This window comes from Heloderma suspectum, chromosome 1, assembly GCF_057233095.1.
Source record: "Heloderma suspectum isolate Gila_16-S chromosome 1, 16-S_ref, whole genome shotgun sequence".
In the NCBI taxonomy this organism is placed as follows: Eukaryota; Metazoa; Chordata; class Lepidosauria; order Squamata; family Helodermatidae; genus Heloderma; species Heloderma suspectum.
The window spans coordinates 391774599-391801136 of NC_139458.1; the positions used below are offsets into that span (position 1 = coordinate 391774599).

Sequence of the window (26538 nt, forward strand, 5' to 3'; positions counted from 1 at the left end):
TAGCTGTTAAATTTAGTAGTGGCTCAGAGTGTGACTGCAACAGTGGGCCCTGGTGGTACTTATTTGGGGGCAGAGCTTTCCTGAGATTTTTTTTCCCCCTGACCGGCTTTTGAGGTTTACAGGGGTTGGATCCAGCCTTAGTCATACTTAGAGCTGACCCACTGAAATCAATGAGACTTCAGTTAGTCATTAACTGAAGATTTCAGTGGGTCTGCTCCAAGTATGACTAAGGCTGGATTCAACCAAAGCTTTTATTGTGCAATAATACAATCTAAATCATGGAAATTTGAGGATGGATGGGTTCAGGCAAGATCATCAATTTATAGCCCTCCACCCATGTTTTCCCACCACTACTTCAGTCTTTTTTCTTAACAGAAACAAACTCCATTATGGAAGAAAAGATAGAAGAGTGGTAGAATGCTTTTTAATTGTTGGGGCTAGGAGCCCTCCATCTGGAAGCATCCCAGGTCATTTCAAAGACCTTATTTGCAATTTAGTGACAACTATTTCCCCCACCTCCAAGGAAGGCCATAGAGATATGTTTATAGCTTTTGTGGTAAGCATGGAACAGCTAGCTCTCTCCTATAATTAAATGGTTCAAACAAACTAAATGGTCTTTTGAATGTAAACTAGCTTATGATAGAAAGCCTCCTTCATTAAAGATCTGGATAAGCAAAGCTGCTATGAAGTTAAAAACAAAACACCAGTCTAAATGAAGTACTGTACAGGTTTACAGCTGTTTCTTACCAAGCAGTAAGGATCCCAATTGGCAAACGTTGGCTCAACAAGCCCCTTGTCAGCTTTTTATACTCCTATTAGTGCTTTAACCATCTTTTACACATTTCATCTCCCAACTCACCCAGAGTGTAGCCACCAAGGAGACTGTGCTTTCAAATGTTTGTTTTGGATAGTCTTTCCTACTGATACAAGTACAATGATTTAATACTAAATACCACACTGTAAAAAAATTCTAATTGGAATATATCAAAAAGTAAATTATTAATATGCCAGATCATATATAAAATTACACAATTTAGAAAAATCTGAGTTGCAGGCAACACAATTTTCAACTAAGGTTTTATGTAAGGCTCTTAGGAATTCAGCCACATTTCCACAATTGTTTGAACAACGTCAGTTATTCTTCCTTTAAATGTGAACAAAGTACAGCAGAGAATTATAGTCCAGAAGAAACAGTTCAGTTCACTATGTCGCATAAATGAAAAGTTACTAACCGTATTAGACACTGAGTAGTCATACTAGTAAACAATAAAATGTCAAGTAGGTAAACTTTCTATGTTATTGCTGTCTCATCATTCAACCACCTTATTGAAAGGTAAGTGGTTTCCTACATGAAGCAACCCAAATATGTGGCTGCTCATCATGCAACCAGATCTGAGGAACTGTGTTATCATTCATATGTGCAGTTTGTCACACAAAGTTTAAGCAGATTTGAACACTGCAACTCCTCTTTTGCAGTGGTTCGCTTTACATGATTAGTGTCATCCCAAAGCACATTGGTTGTTCATCCCACCCACATGATTCCATCAAATGTCTCTCATGAACTAATCCTAAAATTCAAGTTACTAAGACTAAATAGTGCCATGCCTTCTCTATCCATGTTATATTGCTGGAAAGAAGGCTTCTTGTGGCTTGACATTTATAAAAAAAAAAACACACACACAGCTGAATGGGATGTAGAAAGTGAGTAAGGAAATGTTTCCCCTTAATACTAGGATTCAGGCCAAGTGCAAGATTTTCACATCATTCATAACTAACTTACATAATTTGCTTCTATGCAATGCAACGATGGCCTTTGACTTTAAAACAGGATTAGACAAATTCTTAAAAGATAAGCCCTTGAATACTATATGCTAAGAACAAAACAGAAGACCATCTTTGTGGGCTTCCTGGAGGCAGCTGGCTGGCCAGCCACTGATAGGAACAGCATAATCAATTAGATGGATCCTTGCTCTGATTCATCCACTCTTCTTCTGGGACACAAGCTTGACATTCTAGTCATTGGCCAATCCACTATAAGCTGATGTCTTCCTTTTCTCTAGTATCACCATTACACTACCACAGTTCAAATAGAATAGCCATGATCTATTAAGGTAAGTGGCCAAAGTAATAATAGTTGTTTATCAGAAGTGTATTCATACTAATTTTACCACTACACTTTTGTAGAATTTGTACTTCCTGCAGTAATATGGTGGTATTAAGTCCAGAGAGAGACTATCTAGCAACAGTTATAACCAGCTTAGGGAAGCGTGTGTTAATTGCATTGGCCCAGAATCCAACTCAAAGATGGGTGCACATAAATCCACTTCTTTCAATGGGCACTTCACTCTGTGGCCTGTGGTTACAATGTGGATCTTAATTCCCAGGGTTCGTACTTCCCTGCAAAAAAGCCAAATATCTGAATACATTACTGTTATGAAACAGAAGCAAGTACTTCGTTATTACTGGAATAGAAGCAGAGTAAAGCCCTGTTCAGGTGTTTACCTCCAAATGTTCTCAGAAGGTGTTGGGCAGAAGGTCTGAAGGGGGAATCTTGCACTTGGATTCCCCCCTTCAGACCTTCTGCCCAACATGCAAAGGTCTGAGACTGCAGCTAGCAAGGATGTTGGAGCTGAGGCTAGTGTATATACTCCCCCCTCCTCCCAGCACCCAAACAGGGTTTAAGTGAAAAATAAAATACACCCTTTCCCAACAGGTCAGTGAACCACAGCCAAACAGCTTTCTGCACAAGCACTTCTTTATTGGAAATCAGTTGAAAGTTGTATAGCTCCAACTGTTGTACAAAAAAACCAAAATATATTTGCCAGTTTGCCTCCAATTGCTTAAGTTGTGCATTCAGCTACTTACACATTTATTAAGCTTTTCAATGAAATCTTGAAACGCCGTCGATACTGCTATAAGAAGCCCAGAATATGCGTCTCTCCCCGCCCTCCCTGCGCCCTTTCATCAAAGGCTGCATTACAAAGATGCAAGCATGAAGATGGAGAAAGTGTAGCTTCATTGCTGAGCTTCTATAAATGCCACAGTTAGAGCTTTGGTTTCTCTAATTCTCCATTTAAATGAGAAACCCCATTAACTACATTCCCTCTGCTTATGCATTCAGCTCAGACAACTGGAGGTGAGCATCTGAATTTAAAGCCAAGGTGTTCTAAGTACACCATTGCACCACTTGTATCAGATCCTTTAAAATCTTCACTTTCTGTGAAAACCAGAGACTGAAGGCATAAAATAGCCTATGTACACATCTTACATTGTTCCATCAGAAGATCCCGACCGTTAACAGACTCCCACCAAATATCATACAAAAATAGGCTTCTCTTGCAAGTTATGTTGGCGATCTATACTTCACAGTATGAAACCATTTGTATTCTACCTTAGAAGAAAAAAATTAAAGGACATCTAAAAAAGGAAAACACCCACAAACATTTGGAGAATTACAAATAGTTTTCAATGCCAACTCATTTTAGTTCTCTTTCTTCCACCCCATGTTTTGTTTTTTAAAAAGGTACACAGCTATCAGTATTAAAATATGAAAAAGAGAGCTGATACCTAGGACAGTAAGAAACGCAGCTGCCTAGCTTTCCCTGCCACATTCCCTACACTAGACAACTACCGCTTCCTGTAAAACAGAGGCTACACAGATAATCTGGTGAGAGTGTAAAGAGAAGATATGTCCAACAAAAGAACAGCATTGTCCTTAAACCAGGGATTCTGCTTCCAGGAGACAGGCTGCTGCACTTCTGAAGTGATTCTGGGGATGTGGAATAATTTGTACTGTGGTTTGCTAGAATGTGGATGATTGGCCATAAACACAAGATGGTGTTCAATAATTCCTCTGTGCTACTATTCCTTCTTGGCCTTTCCACTCCAATATTTACTGTAGGCTTCCTGAAACATGTTCTTGCATGGAATTTTGGCCTTCAGTTTGGAGCATATGAGGAAGGAGCCTCCCATTTTCCGATGAAGAGAGTAGGTCTCCTCTGGTGGAGGGACTAGCCTGTGCTTCAACATGACTGGGATTAAGCCATGTATCTTCTCAGTGGTGTGTTGGGAGCCAAAGTCAAAAGGTTCACTAGATGCAAAAGCTTCTCCGAGGATGAGGACGGCATTGAGGTGGGCATCTTCCATAGCCTGATTTAAAGGAAAACAAAAAGTGTGATTTTGATCAGCTGTTTTGAATACTTCTGCTGAGAAAAAAGTGAAAGAGTCAGCCATCATGTGCACTTAACTCTCTGACCCAATTCGCACGTCACAGCAGCAATTCCTGGATTGTTTAGCCCAGGAATTGCAGGGATGAGTGGCGCGCATGAGCTGTTTCCACATCCCGCTGATCACATGTGCCAATAGACTTATATGCAAAATAGAGCAGTGTCTATGGACACATAGACTTATACGCAAGATTCATGACTCTATTTGCGTATAAGTCTATGGGCACATCCACCAGATTGCTTTTTTTTTTTTATCAGCAGGGACAGGGAGAAGACGAACAGCTCTGGCTGGCAAGAAGCAGCCGAGTGCCGTTTCACCTCCAGTCCTCCTGGAGCGGAGGTAAATGGTCCCAATCCGCTGCGGAATCCTGAGGCCGGATTCCAAAGAATCCGGCCTCATTTGAATCCACAGCGGATTTCTCTGACATCCCTACTCAAAACCCACTAACTTAACTGATGCAGGCCAACGAACTTAATGGAACTCAACACTGCAGGCTCAACCTTGCTGCACACCTGCCTTTTTCAAGGTTCCCATCATGCTGCACAAAACACACAAACACATCCAGGCCTGCCACTCCCCCCAAGCTCTCATGGGGGTGAATACTCTCCTGAGACCACAGTGAAGTGAGGAGACCAGCCATAGCCCAGTAATTGGTCTTCAAAAGGCCCGAGTATGGAATAGTTGCTATAAATGATGCAGCCCGTGGTAGACAGTGACCCATGTTCTGCCCATTGCAATTCTAGTTATTATTTGTTCTCTGCAGATCATTGATTTGTTGTTGGCCGACTAATCCTGGCTTATTTGTGAGCAACAACCAGGATCCTGGATTCAAAACCGGATATTGCATTTTCTCACACTAGTAGCTAAGCAGAGAGTGAATTGTTTGGTTCTACTATGTACCTTGACTTCATAGCCAGTTAGGAATTTCATTTCTATTGATTTCTTCAGCACTCTCTCTCTGTCCAAGTCAGCAGCTGCTTTGATTAACTGTATGGGAAGAAAATCATTCAAAAGTCAGAAAGTGGGAGACAGCCCAATCAAGTACCTTCACAACAAAAGCAAGGACCTTCTTTGGCATTCCAGAAACAAGCCTGGTATCCAGGAAGGTGTTTTCAGTTAATGATAAATATCTGCTAAGCTTTTCAGAAATGCTAGCAGTTTTGAAAGATCAAGAATTCCAGCCATGTTCACAAATGCAAAGGGCAGAAATGCAACACCTAGATTTCAGGAATTGATACACTAATTTATCACCCTGATGGTTACAATAGAAACATAAACCACAACCCAACACATTAAAAGTGAGTAGACTTAAGGGTGCTTAAGAAGTATAGAATTCCCTCCCAAGAATTCAAAGATTTGCCCAAAATGGGTACTGGTCCGAAAGGAGGCAAGTAATTTTCTCAGCAACAACAAATGATGTTGGGGTACTAGGAAAGTACACTGCAGAAGCCCCCACTTGAAGGAAGGTGTCTGGATCCTGTGCAACAAAGGTCCAACAACTATACATACATTATATTAAACTGGCCACCAGGGAAGATCACCTTTCCCCTATGGTGACTTGGTACTGTGCAATTTTGAAATAATGTCTGTCCACAAGAATAGTGCAGTGAAATATGCACCCAGGCCATTTAAATTAGCCATGTGTCTACACTTTATTAGTCTTCAAAACTACTTTTTCTTACATGATGGTACACCATCAACACTATTTGCACTTTTAAAACACACAGAGAGACATCAGGAACAAATTAATTTGTGGACTCACCTGTGGAAGCACTCCTAGTTGTCATTTAGGATGTTACAAACCGGAATAATAAAGTCAAGTTTCACAAGATAAAGTGTGTTAAGTGTGAAGCAAGGAGCCAAGCTACATCTCCTTCAGGCCATCCCTAGCTTTTGATCCAGCTACGTGCAACTCAAGCCCACAAAACAGAAACCACACCAAAATTAGAGCCCTCACCTCTATGTAGACATCTGTGAATTCCTCATCAAAACCCCGGGTTGCTCCAAAGTCCAGAAGCGCCACCTGGATAAGGAGATGTACAAAGATTTTTACACTGCAGTAGAAACTATATATAGAGAGCACCCTAATGTGGAAAAGACTGGAAGAGCTTTGACACAGATGACACAGAAGTGTAACAGCTCTGTTACACAAAGCTGGAATCCTTTCAAAAGCCATTTTCTTTATCCACTTCGCACTGGGAATGGCTAAATATCTAACAGTGGCATTTACAGTTCGTAGTACAAAACATGTTTATATAAAAATCGTACAGTTGGCAAGAGGTTCACTCCTGGAGATTTACAATCCTTTTTCATAGTGTTAACAAAAGTAACACACAAGGGCAGGCCCACCTGACCTGAAGGAGAGCACAGCACAAAAGTGAGTAAGTCGATGAAAAGAGGCCAATGAAAGATATCTTACACTGTAAACAAGCACTGTAAACAAGCAATAATATTTTAACACGGCACAGAGACAAGTCTTCGGTTAATACACCCCACATCCCTACTGTACACAGTTCTAGCTTTAGAGCTAGAAACAAGACTGATTTAGAGATGCAAGGTTAGAAGTATGTAAGGGGCCCTTGTAGCAAGCAACCCAAGAACACTAGCTCACAGGTTTCCCAAAGATGCTTTGCAGCTCACAAAGGCACTGAGAAACTAATGAAGCCAGAGGATACTGTGGATGCCAATGCTCTACTTCAGCCTTCCCTAACCTAGTGCCCTCCAGATGTGTTGGACACATAGCTGGCCAGAGGATTACGGGAGTTGTAGTCCAACACATCTGGAGGCCAGCAGGTTGGGAAAGACATTCTATGCCCCAGAGGTTTTCAAACACTGTCCCAGGGAACCCTGGGGTCCCTCAGAACCTTATCAAAAGTTTCTCAATGATACAAATCAGTAATGGAGAATACACTGAAACAGTTTGCTTGTCAGTATCCATCTTCTACTTGCAGAACAGCTGTAGGAGCGTATGGGGTTTATTCCAAAGTGCACACTCTGTTCTCACTAGCCAACAAAGGCACCCATCCAGCCTGACCAGTGTGCTATGCAAACCAAGTGTAGGGCTTAGATCGTGCCCAGAATCCTCCACAATGTGCAGAGATTCCCTCAGCAGACAAGTCAATATGAGAAGGGTTTCCTGAAGGTAGAACATCTGAAAGCCACACTCCAGTCTGTGTTTTTAAACAAGTTAAATCTCTCTAGAGGTCTGGCAGGTCAAGTTTTTAAACATTTCCTCTAGGGACATAACAGTGGGATTCTAAATGATTTCTATAACAGCTTCATCACCTTTCCATGATGCACTTGCTATACTGTTACTGTGAAATATGCTTCCATTTGCCCATACTATCTCCAGACACCAGATGCCAGGTGTTACTACAAAGCCCATTTGTCCTGTTGCCAGGCTACTCTAACCTTAGCAAATACTCTGTAGGATCTCTTGCTAAAGGGGAAAAAATAAATGCTATAAGCTGCTAATGCCTCGTCTGATTTTAGAGGGGCTTACCTTATGCAACTCTGGGTCGTAGAAGAAGTTCGACCAGTTTGGATCAGTCTGCATGTACCTGAACTCAAACAGCTCCCGCAGGCAGAGAACCAAGATGTTGTGGCAGATCTACAAAATGTGTAATGAAGGGTCAAAAATGGATGAGAATCAAAAAGCCATCAGTGAGCAACAGACGCTACCTGTCCCAGAGTCAGCAACTCTAAATATGCAGAAGACACAGGAAGGTATGTCATGGCCATTCAAGGGCACGTGTGAAAAGGAGCATGCCCAGTAGAGGACACTGCAGAGACTCCCAATACCAAATGCAGTTACAGTCCATGCTTCTCACTTGGGAGGAAGTAAGGGGAAGTGCTAGAATCCCTGCTTTGGACATTACACAGCAGCAAGCTTGAAAAGAGGAAATGTAGCCCTTTGGTACAATGCCTGAAGCCATCCTATAGCCATCAGGGGACAAAAACCTTTGTGAAAGGTCACTTAATTGCCCTCTTGCTTCCTTTAACACATCTGTTACCAACCAAAGAACAGCTAATTACTAAACCAGGGTTGTGGCTTAGTACCCCAGAGTTGGGGCCACATTTACAAGAGAGGAGGTCAGGAGGAAGTCAACACTGGTTTGGTGAAGATTTAATTCAGCAAACAAGGGGTACGGACCTCACCACCCATGCTTTTAGGTGTATACTTCAGACAGGAATGTGACAAGTGTTTAAAAACACACACATCATACAGGTACACCCAGCAGCAACCAGTCTCAGCTCTGATGTCTGCTGAGCATACATTCAACATAGCTGCATTTACTCAGGTGGTAGGGTCAGCTTGGCTCAAGAAATTCATACAAGTCAAGTCTCTATTTGTACTAGTATGCACCTCTGGCCACCTGTGTATCTTTCACATTCCATCAATGATGCATAGGCCAGGGATGGGCAAACCTTTTGCCCCTGAAAGCCACATGGGGTGATGGTCAACAGGTCAGGGACTGCATGGTGGCAGTGGGCGCAGCCAGAGCCAGCAGTGGGCGGCATCACAGGTCCCCCTTTCCTCCCAAATGTACATAAACGCATACACAGCCTCCCCGCCCCCAGTCTTTCTGTCAGTCACACACTCACAACCCCCCACGCCCTGCCCCAACCTTTCTTCCGCAGGGGGGATCTTCAGCAGAATACTAAACCTCCTTGCTAGGAGAGGGAGGTAGCTGCTCCAGCCTGCCAAAGTCTGTGGTTTCTCTCTCAAGAATATAATTGAGAGGGAAACTTTGGAGTATGGAGGGCTGGAATGTCTTTTCTCCTCCATGGTTTCTCTCAAGAATTCTTGAGAGAACCATGAGTTCAGCAGGCTAGAGTGGCAAAAGATGCTCTAGCCCTCCATAATGTTATTCTTGAGAGCAAAAAGCACAGCGTTTGACAGGCTAGAGTGCAAAAAGTCAGTTTTAGGCCCCAACAGAAAAAAGGTACAGTGGGAGAGGTGCAGGGAGGAGAATTTGGAGGGGTGTGGCTAGGGCACAAGAAAGATTCCCTGAGGCTTGCCCACAGGTTGCACGCCCCTGCCATAGGCTAACCAATCACTAAAGACAGTGAGCATTGAACTGAACCTTCAGTGTCTCTAAATCAATGTTAGCCACTGTGGTGAGATGGAGAAAAACAGAACACCTAGATGTCAGTGACTAACCCTAGCTCTACAGTATGTAGGCAGGAGTTCTCTTGACTAGAGAACATGCTTTACACTGCTGGTCAGTGATGTGCTGACAGCTGTTAAGCATGTTTATGGCCTTCTATAGGGTATGTCAAACTAACAGGAGATCTCCACCTGCCAATCTGGCGGCAGCTAGAATTCCCTGTCCTCCTGTTAACTCTCTAGCCCTTACTATATTCAGCTCCAGTGCCCTTTTGTCCATGTTTCACCTCTCCTCTGCCTCTTGTTTACTGAGAGTACTTTTCCAGCAGCCTTTGGCTGCTAGGGTTGGCCCAGCTGTGAAACCTATATTTGGGTCCTTATGCAATAAGAAGATGATGCATTTCTGATTGCTTGTCCCAGGAAAGGGAAGTTGTCTCTTATGCCAAGCTTGTCATCCTACCCACAAGGTCATGTTTGCCCTCTGAAGGCTGGTTGTCTGGATGGGAGAAGCAACAATGGAAACTGGTTTGCATGGTGGCAGAGAATGTGGCTTTTAGGATCCATAGGCAGCTGGTGCAGGCACCCAATATAATACCATCTCTGAGGGTTTTAAGCAGATCCGGGCCTCACCAAGAGCAGGAGAGCACCTGCGAATCCTGTGCACAACACTCCTTCGAGGAAATGCAGGATATGTACGCACAAAACTGTGTGGCACCGCTGATTGTGTTAGCAGCAGAAAGAATGGCCAGAAGGAGCTGACAGGACTGAGATGGATATTCCCACAAGCATTCCCTGGAAGCATCCACAAGCTAAAAGGTTTGGTAATTCAGCTTTTTATATAAAACACAAATTCTCAGAGGGCTTTCTCTGGGTCTTGCTATCCAAGGCTTGCCAACAGCAAATCACCTGTGGCAACATTACGTTCAAGCAATCTGACAGGAAAGCTGGCTCCTCTATTTCTTCTGCACTATAAACGTCTGACATAGGTATGCAGGCTAATAAACATTTCTACTAATAACATCAGCAGATTTATTTTCATGAGAGAAGGCAGGACTATTATCTCAGAAAATACATTATTCCAATCACACATTTGCTGAGATAATGGGGAATACTGGAGGGGGCAAGAGTGATGCTAAACTCTTCCTGTGCATGCTAATTCCCCCAGGGAAACTCCTCCTACCAGTTGATTTTCCCAACAACTAAATTCAAATCTAGCTTAGGAGCCCAGCTGGAAAGAAAAATAGGGATGGACAGATCAGCCTATTTCTGGTCTTTGACAGTTCTGCATCTGTTAATTCGGGAGGGGAAAACTTGTGCCCCTCCCGATGTTTTGGCCTACAATGATTCCTCACCACTGGCTCTGCCAGCCAGGGTTGATGGCAGTTGTAAGCCAAAACATCTGGAGGGGCACAAGTTGCCTACCCCTGTGTTAATTCATGAGTCCATTCTTTCCCATTTCTGCATTAATCTGTTTTTAAAACAAAAATCTGCACAAAAAATCATATTTAAATGAATGGTTAAATTTAATATTTTGACCATACTTAATCATTTAGAAATACACATTTCTAAACATATTTCCTCTCAAAGTGTGAACATCTAAATGTATTTTATCCTTTCAAAAATGTATACACATTTTGAGCCAAGAACTGCATCGCAAAATTCTGAGAGGTTCAAAACCCAAAGGATAACTATGTTTCAGTCTACTTATTAGTTTGGGAGGTTCACATCAGGTCAGTTCACTTTGAAATGCAGACTACACAAAATCCTTGAGCATCCCTAAGGAAAAACCACCTAGGGAAGGGGGTAGAAGAACAGATTTCCAGACAGAATCAGTTGTCAAGAGAAAGGCTTGAGCACACCCCTGCCTGCAAATTCTCCCCAGCAAAACACCCCTCAAGCCCTGCAATATCATTACCAAGAAAACAAAGGGTTCCCAACTCCCCTGTTTCCCTCACTGTATGACCCCATCCTATCAATTCCAGGGCACTTTCTTACAAAATAGTCTGACAATGAAAGATGTAATTTTTCTCTGGCTCTAAAAGTATTTTATTTATTTTATTTATCCTTTTGTCACCTCCAGATGAAACAGGCCAGACAACAATACCTCATTCCGAATCTCCTGGCTCAGTTCTTCAGCTTGATCCAGTGGAAACCCCGTCACCAGTTCTGTCGTCAGAACATGTGGGCTGCACAGCTCATCCACCACAGCGGGGACATAAAAGAATGGGTGGTCCTGGAGCAGCTCCCTGAAGAGCAGCAAACAAAATGTTAAGAAAGCCCTCCTAAGGGGTCTGCGATTACTACAACATCTGACCAGCAAAGGCAGAACTGCTTTGCCAAAAGGCAGCTGCCCTGTTTTTCCACTGAGCCTCTTCTCTCTCAGTTTGAGAGATATCCTAGCCCAATGACATGCACAAGTTCAAGTGTTTGAGCTATACTCCCCAAATGCAACATTAATGCTACCTTACTGAGCCTCATCAACATCACACAGAAAAATGGGAGAATGTAGGATGAAGAGTGGCAGAGGATCTTAGGAAAACACACCTGAATTTCTTTGCACAGGCAGCTTCTCTCTTGTAGTCACATTCCAGGGCCAGCTCTCTGCTCAGAACTTCAATCAGATGTTCAGGGAAGAGGCCTGGAGGCAAAATTGGAGGAGAGAGAAATAGCTTATGATTGGATGCAGAGCTGATTTAAATAAAAAGCAGAGCTCTTGGTCACAGAACTTAATGGAGAGCTGAGAGTTGAGAACACTCATTCACTGGTATTTTCAACCAGACACAAGTGTCCTTGGTTAGCTGCAGCAATGACATGTCTCTGCCTTCAAGTCAAGAACAAAGGCTAGAGTTCTTCTAAGGCTCGAGCATCGTGGTCTTCAGCAACAGGCATGTATTACCTTCCAGACCTACAGCAATGGGGTGTTACAGCTTCACTAGAAAGCCACCCTTGCTGTGGAGTAGAGAGCAAAAGGAAAAGGGCGTCCATTGTCTTCTCCATAAATGGAAAAAGTAGGAGCACAAAGCATTAGAGGTCTTTTCCCCTTTCTGGTACCAAGATTAACAATGGCTAACAACAGGGATTAAAATAAAGACCGTGGAACTTGGCACAGCATTCACACAGTCAGGCACAAAAAGTCCAAGAGAAGAAACAGTTCCTTTTGCCAGCCTCTGCTGCAAGTCTACAGACTGCTGACAAAGGAGAGATAGACTAATACGTTACACACCAAACTAATCTCTCTCTCTCTCTCTCTCTCTCTCTCTCTCTCTCTCTCTCTCTCTCTTTTCATTGGCACTAACATTACCAGGTATGAATGCTGGGTCTCCCATGGATATGCTTATTTTCTGAGATAGGCAATGAAGCATGGATTAGCCACACTACACAAAGGCTAAAATAGAGTATGTGAGCTCCCAACTTTGAGGCAAATAACCTGTTTGGACAATAGTGGGAGGTGCTCCTCTAGAACAGGAAGCCCAATTCCACATCTTGTCCTAGCAACTGCTTTGCTCGTAAGGGGAGGCTGATGATGCATTTCTGCTCGGAAGCCTAACAATGGTTTCATTCTGGATCTAATACAGGTTCCTCTCATCAGGATCAAGGGTAGAATCCAACCAAAGTCCTACTTAGAGTAGAGCCATTGAAATGAATGGGACTTAAGTTAGTCAGGCCTAACTTGTCCCATTCATTTCAATGGGTCTACTCTAAGTAGGACTTCGGTTGGATTCTACCCCAAGCTCCAATGTGATTGAGAGGGTAATTCATAGGGCAGCTCCACATGTGCACGTTAACGTTCATCACATGACACCCACAGCATGAACAGAAATGCCCTGTGAACTGCAAAGAGCCATCACGGTTCCATTGCCTCAGAGGGCAGAGCTTCTCTATTGCTGGACAGCTTCTTACCTTCCAATGCCAATGGCACAGATATAGACGCTCCACTTACTGATTGGGGGGGGGGGCACTCTACCCATTTTAAGTTTCTTTTCAGCAACATAAAGATGCAACTGCTTGGGGGGACGATTCCCTCCTCCCCAAGTCAAATCTCCCCCACCATGTGTTACTACACACATTTTGGAGTTTGGAGAAACTTAAACTGGTGCTATGGCGAGTTCACCAGGCACACAGAAAAAACACACAACCCTTCAACAAGACTCCAGTAGCTGTTTAAAGGTTGCCCTCCAACTCCTTCCATGGAAATTCCTTCCTTTCCCACCATTTCCAGTGGCTTTACCTTCTGGGAGAACATTGCTCATACTCAGGACAGTCATCAGGTTGCTGACATCACTATTGATGCTCTGGGCCACTCCAGGATACTGTGAGAGAGAATTGGGAAATGATGAGAAGACAAATGTTCCTGAGCCCAACCTCAGATTGCCCTCTAAACAGACCCCCTGCCCAGTTAAAACACCAATCACCTTGAGTCCCTATATTTCCCTGTACCAAAACAGAGTATGATTTTAACATATTCACTTAAAAAAAAGACCAAGGGCTAAATAATGGGGCTGAAGTCCAATAGGGAAAAGAGATCAAAAAATCCTAGGAAGCTGCTTTATACTGACTCTGACCATCAGTCCATCGACGTCACTATTGTTTACACTGTCTGGAAGCAGCTCTCCAGGGTTTCAGACAGGAGTCATTCCCAGCCCTACACAGATTGAACCTGGACCCTTTGCTTGCAAAGCATGTTCTCTCCCAAGAAGCTATGGCCCTTTCCTATTAGGGTCAAAAGGCCCTATTGTAATCAGACTGGTCTGTTTTCCAAAATAGAGCTTTACTTTACATGGGAAATGCAGAGTGACTTTGGAAGCTATAAATGAGGGTGGGATGGGGGAGGGAAATGGGACATAATGAGTAACGCTTCCTCTTTCCAAGCTTATTTGGACTGTTCAAAACCAAGTCCACATATCTGGAATACTCCAAACAGATATGGTTCAAAACATAGCCTGAGAAACACACAACTCATTTTCTCTCTCCTCTTGCCCTTAAAAAAAAAAGAGAGAGAGAGAGAGAGAGAGAGTCAAGGGAACCAGTTTTCACAGTTTAACACCTGTGCTTTGGATAGTGGACTGACATGAACAGCCACAACAACAGTAACTTTCCGTCAGTTTTAATCAGGACTGGTTTTAAGAGAAAAAACACACAACAGCTTCCTAAGAACAAAAGCAACAACCTAGCAAACCTTTCAACCATCTCCTTGCAGGGGTAGGCAATCTGTTGCCCTCCAGATGTTTTGGACTACAATTCCTGTAAGCTGCAGCTAGCATGGCCAATGACCAGGGATTGTGGGACCTGTACTCCAAAACATCTGGAGGGCACCGGGAGGTCTACAGGAACTCATGAATTTCTCAAAGTAGAAAAGTTCTGGAGAGGATTTTGAGAGAATTGATCAAAGATTATCCCAACTGTAATACCATGATTTCCAGAAAGGTGATGCTTTCCACAAATTATTCCCAGGACTGCCTACAAAATGCAAATGTGAGGTGTGAATGGTTCTGACATGCAGCTTGGTCAGCTGCATGTCTGAACTCTGTACAGTCTGACACAAGCAGAGCTGCCTCGCCAGTCTACACTGAAGTTTGAAGGGCTTCTGCCCTGAAAGGTAGCCAAGAACTATTTTAAATAAATAAAATTTTTAAAGTTACTTTAAAGAGAATAAGTGAATACTGTTTACTATACACTTCAGCTGGCAATGACATTAACGTTTTAATATGCACAGGGAGAATAGGCCAACCCGCTCACATGTTCTGAAGTTAAGGTAAAGTAGCATTAACCTTTCAGGATTGATTTGTTTGTTTTTAACCTCCTAAAGCTTCTTGACGAATTAATGAATAAGTAATCCCTTAAAAACAATTTCATTTTGTTTGCATTACATTTAAGTAATTAATATGTCTTATTGGAGGTGCGTGTGAAAAAGAGAGAGAGAAAGAAAGAAATAAGAAGTATGCCTTGATGACATCTGACCCCAATACAAATTTTGTAAAGCACTTTCCTCAATCATAGGAGGGTTAAACACCATCAGGACCCAAGCGCCCAGCACCCTCCAACCAGTGGGCTGGGATCCACTAGTGGGTCACAATCTGAACTTAGGGGGGGTCACACCAGCAGCACTCCTGCTATAAAAACATATGGCATTACAGTACACATTTGGAAGAAAAGCAGGTCGCAAGTCTGAAAGCACTGATGATTATGACTCTCACCTGGATTTTCATGGCAACTTCTTTGCCGTTCTTCAAGCGAGCCAGATGAACTTGTCCAATTGAAGCTGCAGCAAAAGGACGCTCCTCAAAAAACTCCAATTTATCACGCCAGTTAGGGCCAAGGTCAGAGTTCAAAGTTTTCTAGAGGTAAAAGAAGAAAAAACAGAATGCAGTTTTACAGAAACTGCCACTAGGACTTTCTTACAAGTCTAACTATAACAAACATCAAGGACACGTAATCAGCCAGAAAAAAATTCAAGTGGCCATTGACTTGTACAGTATGGCAAAACATGTCCCATAGGAAGCAGAGAGCTAAACTTTGAAGAGGTGCACCATAGTAACACCACATATATATTATGGAGTTTCCTAAAAAGGATGGAGTTGGCTGGAGTGTAACAAAGGTCAGTGGTTTATTCTACCAGCAGGCCCAGAGGTAGCATCAGGGTGGGGGAGCTTTCTGTTTCAATCCACAGGATCTCTCCTGTCAAGCTGCTAAATCAAGTTCTCACCATCATTTGCTTCAAAGGCATAAAGTCTGCACTCTGACGGACACGTTCAAAGATCTTCTGCAGGTGAGGGTTGATGAATGCATCATCTGCAAAGAGGAAAGAACATCAGGCAGTCAGACCCAGTATCAGACCACAGTTGATGTCTTCTCTCCAACCTGTTATCTCTCACAAGTATAAAAGCCACATCTGAGCATTTTCACTTTGTCAGCTCTTTAGTTCCTGTTCTTTATTCCTGGCCGCAAATAAGACTATGAAAGACTGCACATATCCTATATTTTAAATTAAAACTTTAACTTAAAGAAGCAGATTTTTTCCCCCACTGCTGAAAGATGACTGCTGTGACCAGCTTAATTTATGTAAATGTGCATTTTTTGCGCAATTTATCCTTGTTCTGCTAGTCGTGACAAGGGGAAACCTGCTTCTAAGCTACCCCCAGACAGTGCCCACACACCTTCACACTTGTCTTTGCAGCTCAGAAGGCTCGAAAGAGTGTTGCGAAAGCCAGGATGTCAAGATGCTGGGATTTTGTGCCTAATGTCATTTTCTGGAGGAACATGGCATGACGGAAGAGTGCACATGACCCTACAATAGTCCTTAATGTTAAGTGTTACGTGCACTTCAGCTGAGCTGAGCAAAAAGTTTGGGATTCCCAAAGAGGTGTGCTGAAACTTCATCTATTCTATCCCTGTCCCTCTTGAGTTATAGCCGAAGTGTTTGAATTGGCAGCTACTACCAAGGAGAACATATCTATATTTTAGTTCTCAACAGGCTCCTCCACTTTCACTGCATCAGAAAAACAGAGCATAAACACTTGCATCAGCTGTGATCTGGTATGCCTACTCCAGTGCTTATCTGCTTTGCTCGCTAATGTACCACTGAGCCGTCTTCACTTGCTATTTATGTAGCCGACCTAGTATGCCTTCAAAGAACTCTGGAACGAGAACTTTGCAACCTGGCACTGAAGCAGGGCCATTAGTTCAAACTTCTCAATACAGCAGAACTATCCACCTTCCAATCTCACAGTCTGTGCAGCCACAGGCATGGGTTATGTTTCTGGAATTTAAAAACGTCTCCCTGAAGTGTTTTGGGAAACAATTTTTAAAACACTGGGAGACAGAACAAAAAGGAAAGTACAGCCAGGAACTCACCTGCTGGGGCTGGCGGATAGGAAAACATTTAATGGAAAAACAGACCTCTGCAAGGCTCCCCATCTGGAAGGGCAGGGCAGGGCAGGGCAGGGCACAATGGAGCAGAAGAGCCGTTGAAAGATAAAACCTTCTCCTTGCCTAAACCTTTGGATCACTGATTTCACTTGGATGATACGGAGCCACGTACCACTGGTAGATTCGCTACAGCAGGAATGGGGAACCTCCAGCCCATGGGCTGAATTTAGCCCACCAGGCCTCTGCATCTGGCCCGTGAAGGCCTCAGGCAAAGTCTCTCACCAAAGTTCCCCCTCCTCCAGAAAGGGGGCAAGACAGCAGCTCCCAACTGAGCCATAGTGCCAGGGACCACTCCCAGAGGCCGAGGCTCCATCACCTTCTTTCCCCAATTGGGTAAGGCAAAGGGGGAGAGAAGTTGGCTCCAGATGGAGTCACGCCTCAAGGTACCACTTGCCCTAGCCATCTCCGTTGGGTGCGCAGTCTGCCTAGGCAAGTACACAGGTGACTGAATGGGGGGTCAAGCACATCGGGGGCCACCTGCCAGCAATGCCTGTAGCTCCACCCACTTTGGCCAAGGGCCCTGCCCACTGCTGGCATACAGCCCTCAACATGCATGTTTGGAACCTATTCAGCCCTTGGGCTAAAACATGGTGCCCACCCCTGACAGCACTGGGCACACTACGGATCCAAATACTTCACCCCTTCACAACAACAGTAGAAGCAGGAGAGGAGGCCAGCAAAGACTACAAAGTTGTGTGAATTGCCCCAAAAGATCAGAGGCAGAGATAGGGAAACCCTAAAATGTGAGCACTAGGAGTTTGAAATCCATGCAGAAAGCAGTAGAGTGTCAGGACAGAGGCTTAAGGAGCAAGGTGGGAAACATTTAGGAGGACACTACAAATGGTGATAAAGGGTCTTAAAGGCTAATCCCATGAGGAATTGCTGGAGAAACCGGGTGGTTTAGCCTAGACATGAAGGTTATGTGGAGAGAGGAGAAAACATACTGACACTTTTCAAGTAAGGTAAGAAAGGAGAGGGGAAGCAGTCATTCCTCTAAGGATCTCTCTGTTGAAAATAGGACAAGAAACAAAGGATTTATAGTAGAACAGTTAAACACTGGAGATTTCCTTAAAAGTAGTTTGTTCAAAGGCTGGCTGGCTCTATTTTCCAGAAAAGCTTGGATGGTCTGTGGTACGGTTGCTTGAGTTATAGGATGTCCTGCTTCAGGATGAGCGCTTAAGGTTATGCAATGACTGTATCATTCTGTGATTCTAGAAGCATGGGAGGAGCAGTTCCTTGGTTCCCTTTTTGTACTACTGTCTTCTGTTAAGGTCCTCCTGAAGCTGCTTCTCAGGAGTGCTGCACACAACCGAGTTTAGCAGAGATCACCACCAGAAAGTAGATACAAAAAAGGGGGGGGGGAATAGAGGCACTCTCAAGGGTTAGCCTAGCTATTAAAATTCACCCCTTCAATGAGCGTTGGTAATTCCTCCCCCAAACACACACACTAGTTGCTTCCCCACAGTTGGCCAGGTTGGGCAAGACGCTGACCGCAAAAAGGGGTTAGCAGGGAGTTTTGGAGATGAAGCAACTGCAGGCCGATGGCAGCCCACAAGTTTGCACCAGCCCCTTGTTGCTAATGAAACAAGCTACTCAAAGGATTCTGCTGGGGCAGCCCACCTTCCTGGTCCTTTCCAGAAATACAAAAGCTCTCACTTCTCACAAGGGAGGGTGGCAAAGTTTAAGAGAGGAACGGGATGAATCTGTCCACCAGATTTGTTAGTGTTCCCTTGGCTTTAGGTTCTGTTTATTGCTTTAAAGGCCTCCAGCAGTCCTAGCAATGCTATGTGGTTAGTGGGAAGAAATTTGTTTAGTTATTATTGTTTTTAAGCACAGAAGAGGCCACACTGGCACGTCTGGTCTTGTGGAAACACTCCCAGTCTTGAAGCTGTGGTAATTTTGGTGTTAACTAATTTATTTCTGGATCTACTGGTACCAATATTCCATTTTCCCTTGCATCATGATCACTTATACACTTTGTCACTTCAACTGCCTCACTTTGGACTACAACTCCCATCATCCCCAGCCAGCATGGCCCATGGCAGAGATGATGGGTGCTGCAGTCCAAGACATTTGTAGGGTGCCGCATTGGGGAAGGCTGCCTTAAAGATTAACATAAGCTTTCGTGGATAACATTTCACGCATGAGGTGAGGTAGGATCCTAGCCCATGAAAGGTTACGCCATAATAAATACGTTAATCTTTAAGGTAACGCTAGACACTTTGTTGTTTTAGCCCAAATAAAGCTCTGTAAACTGAAGAATAAGTCTGAAATAGAAGTAAAGATGTTTCACTAAACATACATTTCAGGATAGGCAACTACAGATAAGATTGTAGGGAAGATAAAGACAACAAAAGAGGCCTGTGCGATCAGAGCTTTTTGGTGCAACAGCATGTGTGGAGGTCCTCAACCAAACCAAAGGGGATTAAGGAGCATCTACAGTTGTAATGATCTAATACGGAGTCCTGGAGGAGACTTGCAGACTTGATGGGACTGGCCTCTGTCGGGTGCTAACAGGTTTCAGGCGGCACCAAGGCTGTTGGGGCAGGGAGACATAATCATGGCAGGTGCCTATGTGTGTGCAGTCTAGCCATTCCTTTGAAAGGCACTTTAGCGATGTACAAGTTTCTGAACCTAGGTGTTGTAGTTCTATTAAATGGATGCTGGCATCCGGCACTGACAATGTGCCCCACTGCCTGTGCTGTTTCCTGGCTCTTCTAGCACCCTAAACTAAAATACATGCATCACCCCGGTAACAAGGGTTGTTCACATTTCAAAAAGGGAGCAGGGGAGAACCAAGAAGCAGAGGAACTATCTGCACTTACCTTGAATGCTCAGCATCTGCCCCAGCTTCAGCGCAGCACCTCGAACCTTGCACAGGGTCCTCACAATTCTTTCTGCATTGGCCTCTGATAGAAAAGGGCTAGAATCCATCACAGACTTCTTTCCTGAAGACATGCAGGCAGAGTAGAAACATGTTTTAAGTGTTGTATGGACTCTACTGGTCATTGGCACCATTGCCATGTGACCCAAAGAACTTGCTCTCAGAACACTGCTTTTTAAAAACGTGGTAACTACTAGTAATATCTATCACTGTGGGGTGTTTCTCAGTATAAACAAGGAGTGAAAAGGTGATGGTCAAGTTAGGAAAAAGTACTTCTAAAGATACCTCGAGCAAGTTGGAACCTGTGAAACAACATCAAATACTGCGACTATTGGCTGAATTGTTTGCAGATGCTAATAGTTCAAGTAATCATATGGGGAAAACCGAACCATGGCAATTTTTTAGAAAAAGCAGGAAGAGTTGCCAGAAGTTATAAAAGCCTGACTGCGGGGATATTAAAACAATTTATACAATGAATAATGAGCTTTAATGAGCTTCCGCCGTGCATTAAAAACGTGGTTGTTCAGGCAGGCATTTGGGGTGGGTTAGGGTACTTTTAGAAATATGGTGTTTTTATTGTAGAATTGCACTGTTTTAAACTATTTTATTATACACCTTGTACATCGCCCAGAGTGGCTGGGTGATCAGCCAGATGGGCAATTAATAAATTTAATTAATTAATTAATACAATCAGTCTTAAGTCCCTCCCCCACCAAAGGACCTAATAAGTTACAAATCAGATCAACTTCAGGCCAAATTCACACTTGCTCAAAAGTGCCAAGGCAGCTGCTTCCCTGTAGCCTCTTCTCATGCCACTCTGGGACCGTTTGGATATAGGGTCCGAACAGTGGGGACCAACAGCATGCTCATCACACAACACACGAACAGGAAGGAACCACACAACTGCCCTTGCCCATGTAGATCCTATATCCAAATGGTTCCAAAGCAGGAGGAGAGTTCCAGTTCTTGGAAAAGGCAGTTTGTTTAATAAAGCAGAGGAATGCACTGGGTTTAACAGTTATTTTTAAATAATGCCTTTTGATGAGCAGTTATTTTCAAATCATGCGTAACAGTTATTTTCAAATAGTGCGTTTTGATTTACCTCCTTTACTTCTGCAAGTAAAGGAGGTAAATAATGAATTTAAAATAGATGGTTTTCAACAGAACTATTGGCACATTTCCATAGCCATCTAGGCAAAATGATGGGAAATGTAGGTTAAGCAACAATTATTCATGGTTTGGTTCATAAGAGAAGATGGTACCAAGCACAAGCCCTAATTAACATTTCCAGTGGTGGACTTAGCTAACTGCTAATGGTGGCAGAGGCAGATACAGAGGGAGGAATCCTGGGAGAGACAGGGATAGAATACCACAACCTTTGCCAATCTGACACCCTCCAGATGCGTCGGGACTCTCTCAAGCCAGCATAACCATGCTAGGCATGATGGGAACTATGGTCCAGAACATCTGAAGGGTGCCAGGCTGGAGTACAGGTATTTATGGCCTCAGGTTATGGGCTGAATTTTCTAACTGCCCTTGAGAAGCAAGATTTAGTTTTTCATTACTTGTGTAGTGATGAAATCAGACCATCTCCTTCTGTATTTGCTTTCAGCATGGGAAAAGAAGCAGGTTGGCTTGCAACTGAATACCACACTCTTCCCAGCTCCTTCAATTTATCTTTTCCCTTTGAAATCTCTGCTCATACATACACCCTTCAGCACATAGCACACATTAAGGGAAAAGTTAATGATTAAGGTGGTGAAGAACCTTTTCTGGTATACCAAACATAAAGATAAGCATATAAGCAGAAGGGGAAAAAATGACAGAACCACATCCCTGTCACGTCTAGATTGCCTCTCGCAGAAACACACACCAAGGTTATCAAATTATGATTTCTAAGGGCCCAAATGCACATTACACTGGGAGATCTGTGACTGATCTCCTGACTTAAAAAAAAATCACACTACATGCAGACGCCTGGGGGGGGAAGGTTCCTTATGCAGAAGCCTGGGGAGGAAAGCCACTTATGCAAAAGCCTTGGGAAGAAGACCACTTATGTAGAAGCCTATGGAGCAAGGCTGCTTATCTGATCAAGGAAGCAGCATGGGGAGGCCCAACCTTCTTAGGATGGATGGCATATTTGGGATTTTGAGAGAGTGTTATGGACACTCTTATAAAATGGCTGCCATGGCATGGGGGTGGGGGAGAGGTTTGATCATTCATAAGATGGCAGCCATGGTGGGCATTGTTGTTTATTTGTTCAGTCGCTTCCAAGCAGGCAAACTGGTGAGACACTAAAAGAATAGGAACTTCCCCTTGAATCCAAATATAGTGCTGGAGGGCAGCCCTTCACTTTGCAGCATGCTAGTCTCCCAGTTAAAAAATAAAGATATTAAGAAACAAAATAAAGATCAGGAGGGGCAGGGAGTCTGACAAGTGCCAGGACTGATGTCTGTCCAGCATCATGTTGGAGAATCCAGATTTCACCATTACGACTCTGTTGGTTTTCTGATTTAAATCATCCTTCTCAAGCTACTATTTGCTGGGGGGGGTACAGGTACCTCTAGCATGCCTATATTGCCTCTTGCTGGAAATAGCAAGTGGGGAGGGGGCAATTTAGATACAAAAAATAATGCAGTGCAAAGGGTTTAACATCACCACTACTGCCCCACACAGCTTTCCTGATAAAATTTACAGTTCTTAGCCCTAGCTGCTGTATTTAGGGTTTTTTAGAAGCTGGAAGATAAATCATGGATCTCCCATAGGGATGGGGGAGAAATCTGTTTGTTTAACATTTTAAAATGAACTAATTTTAGTTCATTTAAAAACTAAACCTGGGGGAGAAAAGGGACTGCATATACAGCCAAAATGCTTGTCCATCTCTTGACTTATTGAGGTAGATATGATTGTCTGAACCCTTTCTTTCTTTGCCCAAGGCTGCACAGCAAGCCCAGGACAAACTGAAATGTGAGCCCAAGTCCAATACTCTGCCACTTCTTCTGGAGGAATATCCAACCCCAACCCACAACTTTTTACCACTCCATAACCCAGGCAGTCCCCATTGTGGATGGTCAACTGTGTAGCTTAATAGAATAACTAATTTACTGAATATTCCTTTTGGAGGAGTTCATTACCCACCCATATATCTTCTCCCTCCTCTCCAGCTTGTAACGTACTCTCTTTTCTTTCAGCAGATACTGGGAAGGAGACTAGCAGGTATTTGTTAAAGTTCTACTTCTTAGGAATCAAATCAAAAGGTTCTGCAGGGCATACCATGCAGCCTGTCCAACCTCAGCTATGCACGGCCGCGGGGATGCTTGTTTGAATGTTTTCCATGTTTAAAACCTTCCTGCCTGTGCAAAGTGAGTATGTCGGAGAGAATATTAGGTGAGAATGCCTTTTCCTTGGAAGGTGCCACTTTCACACATTAAACAAACTCCCTGTAATGTGGAAGCACATTCATATATGCAATTCTCCTGAACATTCTGAGACAGCAGCATCCCATGAAAACCTACTTTTAAACAATAAAATCTGAAACACAACCATAAATGCCTCATGGAACAACACATTTTCTGGCTCAAAAATTCCACCTACTTGCTTTCCGCAGCACTGAAACTTAATGGGAACTCTCAAAAGGTAGTGCTGCAAACATATTCATTACTTAGTAAAACTGACCTTGAAGTCATCTCTTGCCTAACAGAACAGAGCGTTTGGAGACTGGATTTCATTTCATATTCCTGGAAACACTGTCCTAACACCCAACTTGACCCACACATATTCTAATTAGTCCTCTCCTACCAGAAATGCTAAAATGGCTCTGAAGATCAGCAGTAACCAACACGGCTATTTTTACTTTGCAGGCCTTGTTTGGACATCATGGCGGCATCTGGCAGCAATTCGTGGCTTAATTAAGAACAAGCCACGGGTTAACTTGTTGTTTAACCCAAGTGCCCCTGTTTGGATGTCACAGAAACAACCTACGAGTGCGGCATTTGTAGGTTGTTCCAGGAAACTGGAAGGGGCTCGCACATCCCCACAGTTCATGGGTTAATTAATTATGGATGTTGCCGTTATGTCCAAACAGGGTCACACTGAATCTCATCCACAATATATAATGGAAATAAGCGCTCGCCCTCTCTCTCACTCTCACTCTCTCACACACACACACACACACACACACAGTGATGCTTTGGATGTAACAGCTAAAGCCTGTTTGGCTCATGGGCCAAAGACCTGGGCGGGCGGGCACACACACTTCTTGCACGCTGTCCTGCTTTGGTTGAATCAGACTCAGGGCAAATTACAGGGCAATCCAAAAGGGGGCATGACACACACTCCTGTTCTCTCACTGACTTCCTGGTTTACGGCAAAGCACAGTTTGCTATTGAAGACAAACCAGCAGCAATACCTTGTACTTACCCTCCAAATCAGAATTGGAAACCGTAATTCAAAAAGGGCTTCCAATTCTGGACTGGAGGGGAAGCATAAGTCATTTGTTAATTCAAAGGTGAATTTGAACTGCCCTTCCTCCAAGGAGCTCAGAGCAACATACATGGTCCTCCTCCTTTCCATTTTATCTTCACAACAACCCTGTGAGGTAGGCTAGGATAAGAGACAGTGACTGACTGACTAATGAGCTTCATGGCTGAATGAGGATTTAAATCTGGTCTCTCCACTCCTGACATGCTAACCATTACACCACACTGACTCTCATAACAAAACAGGAAGTCAGGGAGTAAGTTGGAGTGTGCAAATGGAAGAGAAAGTGCACAAGCCTGAAGACATCCAAATACTGGTTTGGCATTGCATGCAAAGCAAGCTAATAGTCTTCGGAGTTTGAGTACATTTTAAGATGTTCTTATTAAACAAAACTGACTGTGAGACCCGGACGGTGATGGTCCCTCTAGGTTTTCATCAGCAGAGAGCACCGATACACTCAACTTTGGCATAGTGGCCCTTCGCAAGTCAAGAAAATAATTGTCCAAGCCTTCCCAACTACAAGACATTTTATATCACCCTCAGTTGAGGGGAAAGGCAATCAAAAGCAAGTGGGAAAGAACAAGGTTACTACACAGTCTCGCAACATGCTTTAAGGTGCCTGAGGTAAAAAAAAAACCCAAAAAACCAGATAAAACATATGGCTGGTCCACTCGTCCTAAGCGCTGGCAATCACTCAGATGTCTTGGCACTCCCATCACTAGCCCAATCAAAACATGTCCTAGGCAGTGGTCAAGCCTGTGCTGTTGACTACTCATACTTCCCTAAGGAGGCCACCATCAAATGCTGAAAAACACTCCTGTACATTGATAGCGAAAGATAGAAAAGATGGTGAAACATCAGGCATCCATATTTCCACTTGCCACCCTTGCCCTGGCTAGCGTTTCACTGCCCTCTGCAGAAGCCAACAAAAAAGAGACCAAGCCTTCCTCTCTAGCTTGGGGCTGGGGAGGAAGTGAGGATCATCCCCTGTAGAGAGCTCCAAGCACTGATGAAGAAAACCCCCACTCCCTCTCCAGTTCCCACCCAGCTGGGGAGGAAGACTGGGGCTGGCCATTTTGGCAGTAAGCAGTCAAGTTGCTCAGAACATCTTGGCCAACACCAAAGCAAGCGCCTGCTCCTTTTCCTCTGTTCCAGAAATCTGAAGACAGACAAGAGAGGAACAGGTTGTCCTGATGTGCAGCCTGAGGTCAGGCATTATAACAGGGATTATAATCCTATGCACACTTATTTGGGAATAGGCCCCAATAAACACAATGGGGTTTCCTCCCAAGTAAAGATGCGTAAGACTGTGCTGAAGGAGAGATGCAAGGTCATGGAGGTGGCAAATTTGGGCTCGACTATTAAGGGCAACCCAAGTGTTGGACCCCTGTGCTATATTCCACTTAGTCTGCAAGTTCAGGGTTGTACTACCCCAACCAGGTGTACCAGTCTAATGCCCTCCTAGCTGCTGAAGACCTCAAAAGGAATGACTGTGTGAAAGTGTAGCATTTGTAGATGAGACCAAAGGAACCAAGAATGATGTTGCTTTATCCTAGGATTTTCATTAAATCCTGAAAAGGAGACCCATCTACATAGCGTGAGGTCTCTGTAACAAACAAGGCACAGATGCGTGGGGAAAGGGCAAGGAGATGCCTTTGTCTTTGCAGAAGTCTGTGAAGTGGTCTCCAGTTCTAGAAGTATGACAACTGAGAGCCAAACTACACGTTATACTAAATGCAAAGCATGCAGTCTTGCCTTATATATTGCTGTCGTGTTACCAGGCATGGCCCCAACTCAGATTGGGACCACAGCGTTCCAGGAGGGGAGGGTTAAACCTCTTCCCCACCCTCAGTGGGGTGGTTAAAAAAAGAAAAAAGTTTCCACTGGAATCAATGGAGGCTTGCTTTTGGTG

The 26538-nt window shown here is 43.8% G+C and overlaps 1 protein-coding gene across 1 annotated transcript in view; it reads right to left on the reverse strand.

Annotated features, from left to right (window-relative positions):
- Positions 1-2734: 2734 nt before the first annotated feature.
- Positions 2735-26538, reverse strand: part of COQ8A (coenzyme Q8A) — an 83328-nt gene continuing 59524 nt past the window's right edge. Inside the window, exons 6-15 of the mRNA XM_084828635.1 lie at positions 20089-20211; positions 16041-16126; positions 15532-15672; positions 13566-13647; positions 11882-11975; positions 11442-11583; positions 7730-7837; positions 6185-6250; positions 5128-5214; positions 2735-4149 (exon numbers count right to left, since the gene is read on the reverse strand). Coding sequence (XP_084684761.1) covers positions 3862-4149; positions 5128-5214; positions 6185-6250; positions 7730-7837; positions 11442-11583; positions 11882-11975; positions 13566-13647; positions 15532-15672; positions 16041-16126; positions 20089-20211 — 1217 coding nt within the window. The 3' untranslated portion in view covers positions 2735-3861. The remainder of the gene's footprint in view (positions 4150-5127; positions 5215-6184; positions 6251-7729; positions 7838-11441; positions 11584-11881; positions 11976-13565; positions 13648-15531; positions 15673-16040; positions 16127-20088; positions 20212-26538) is intronic.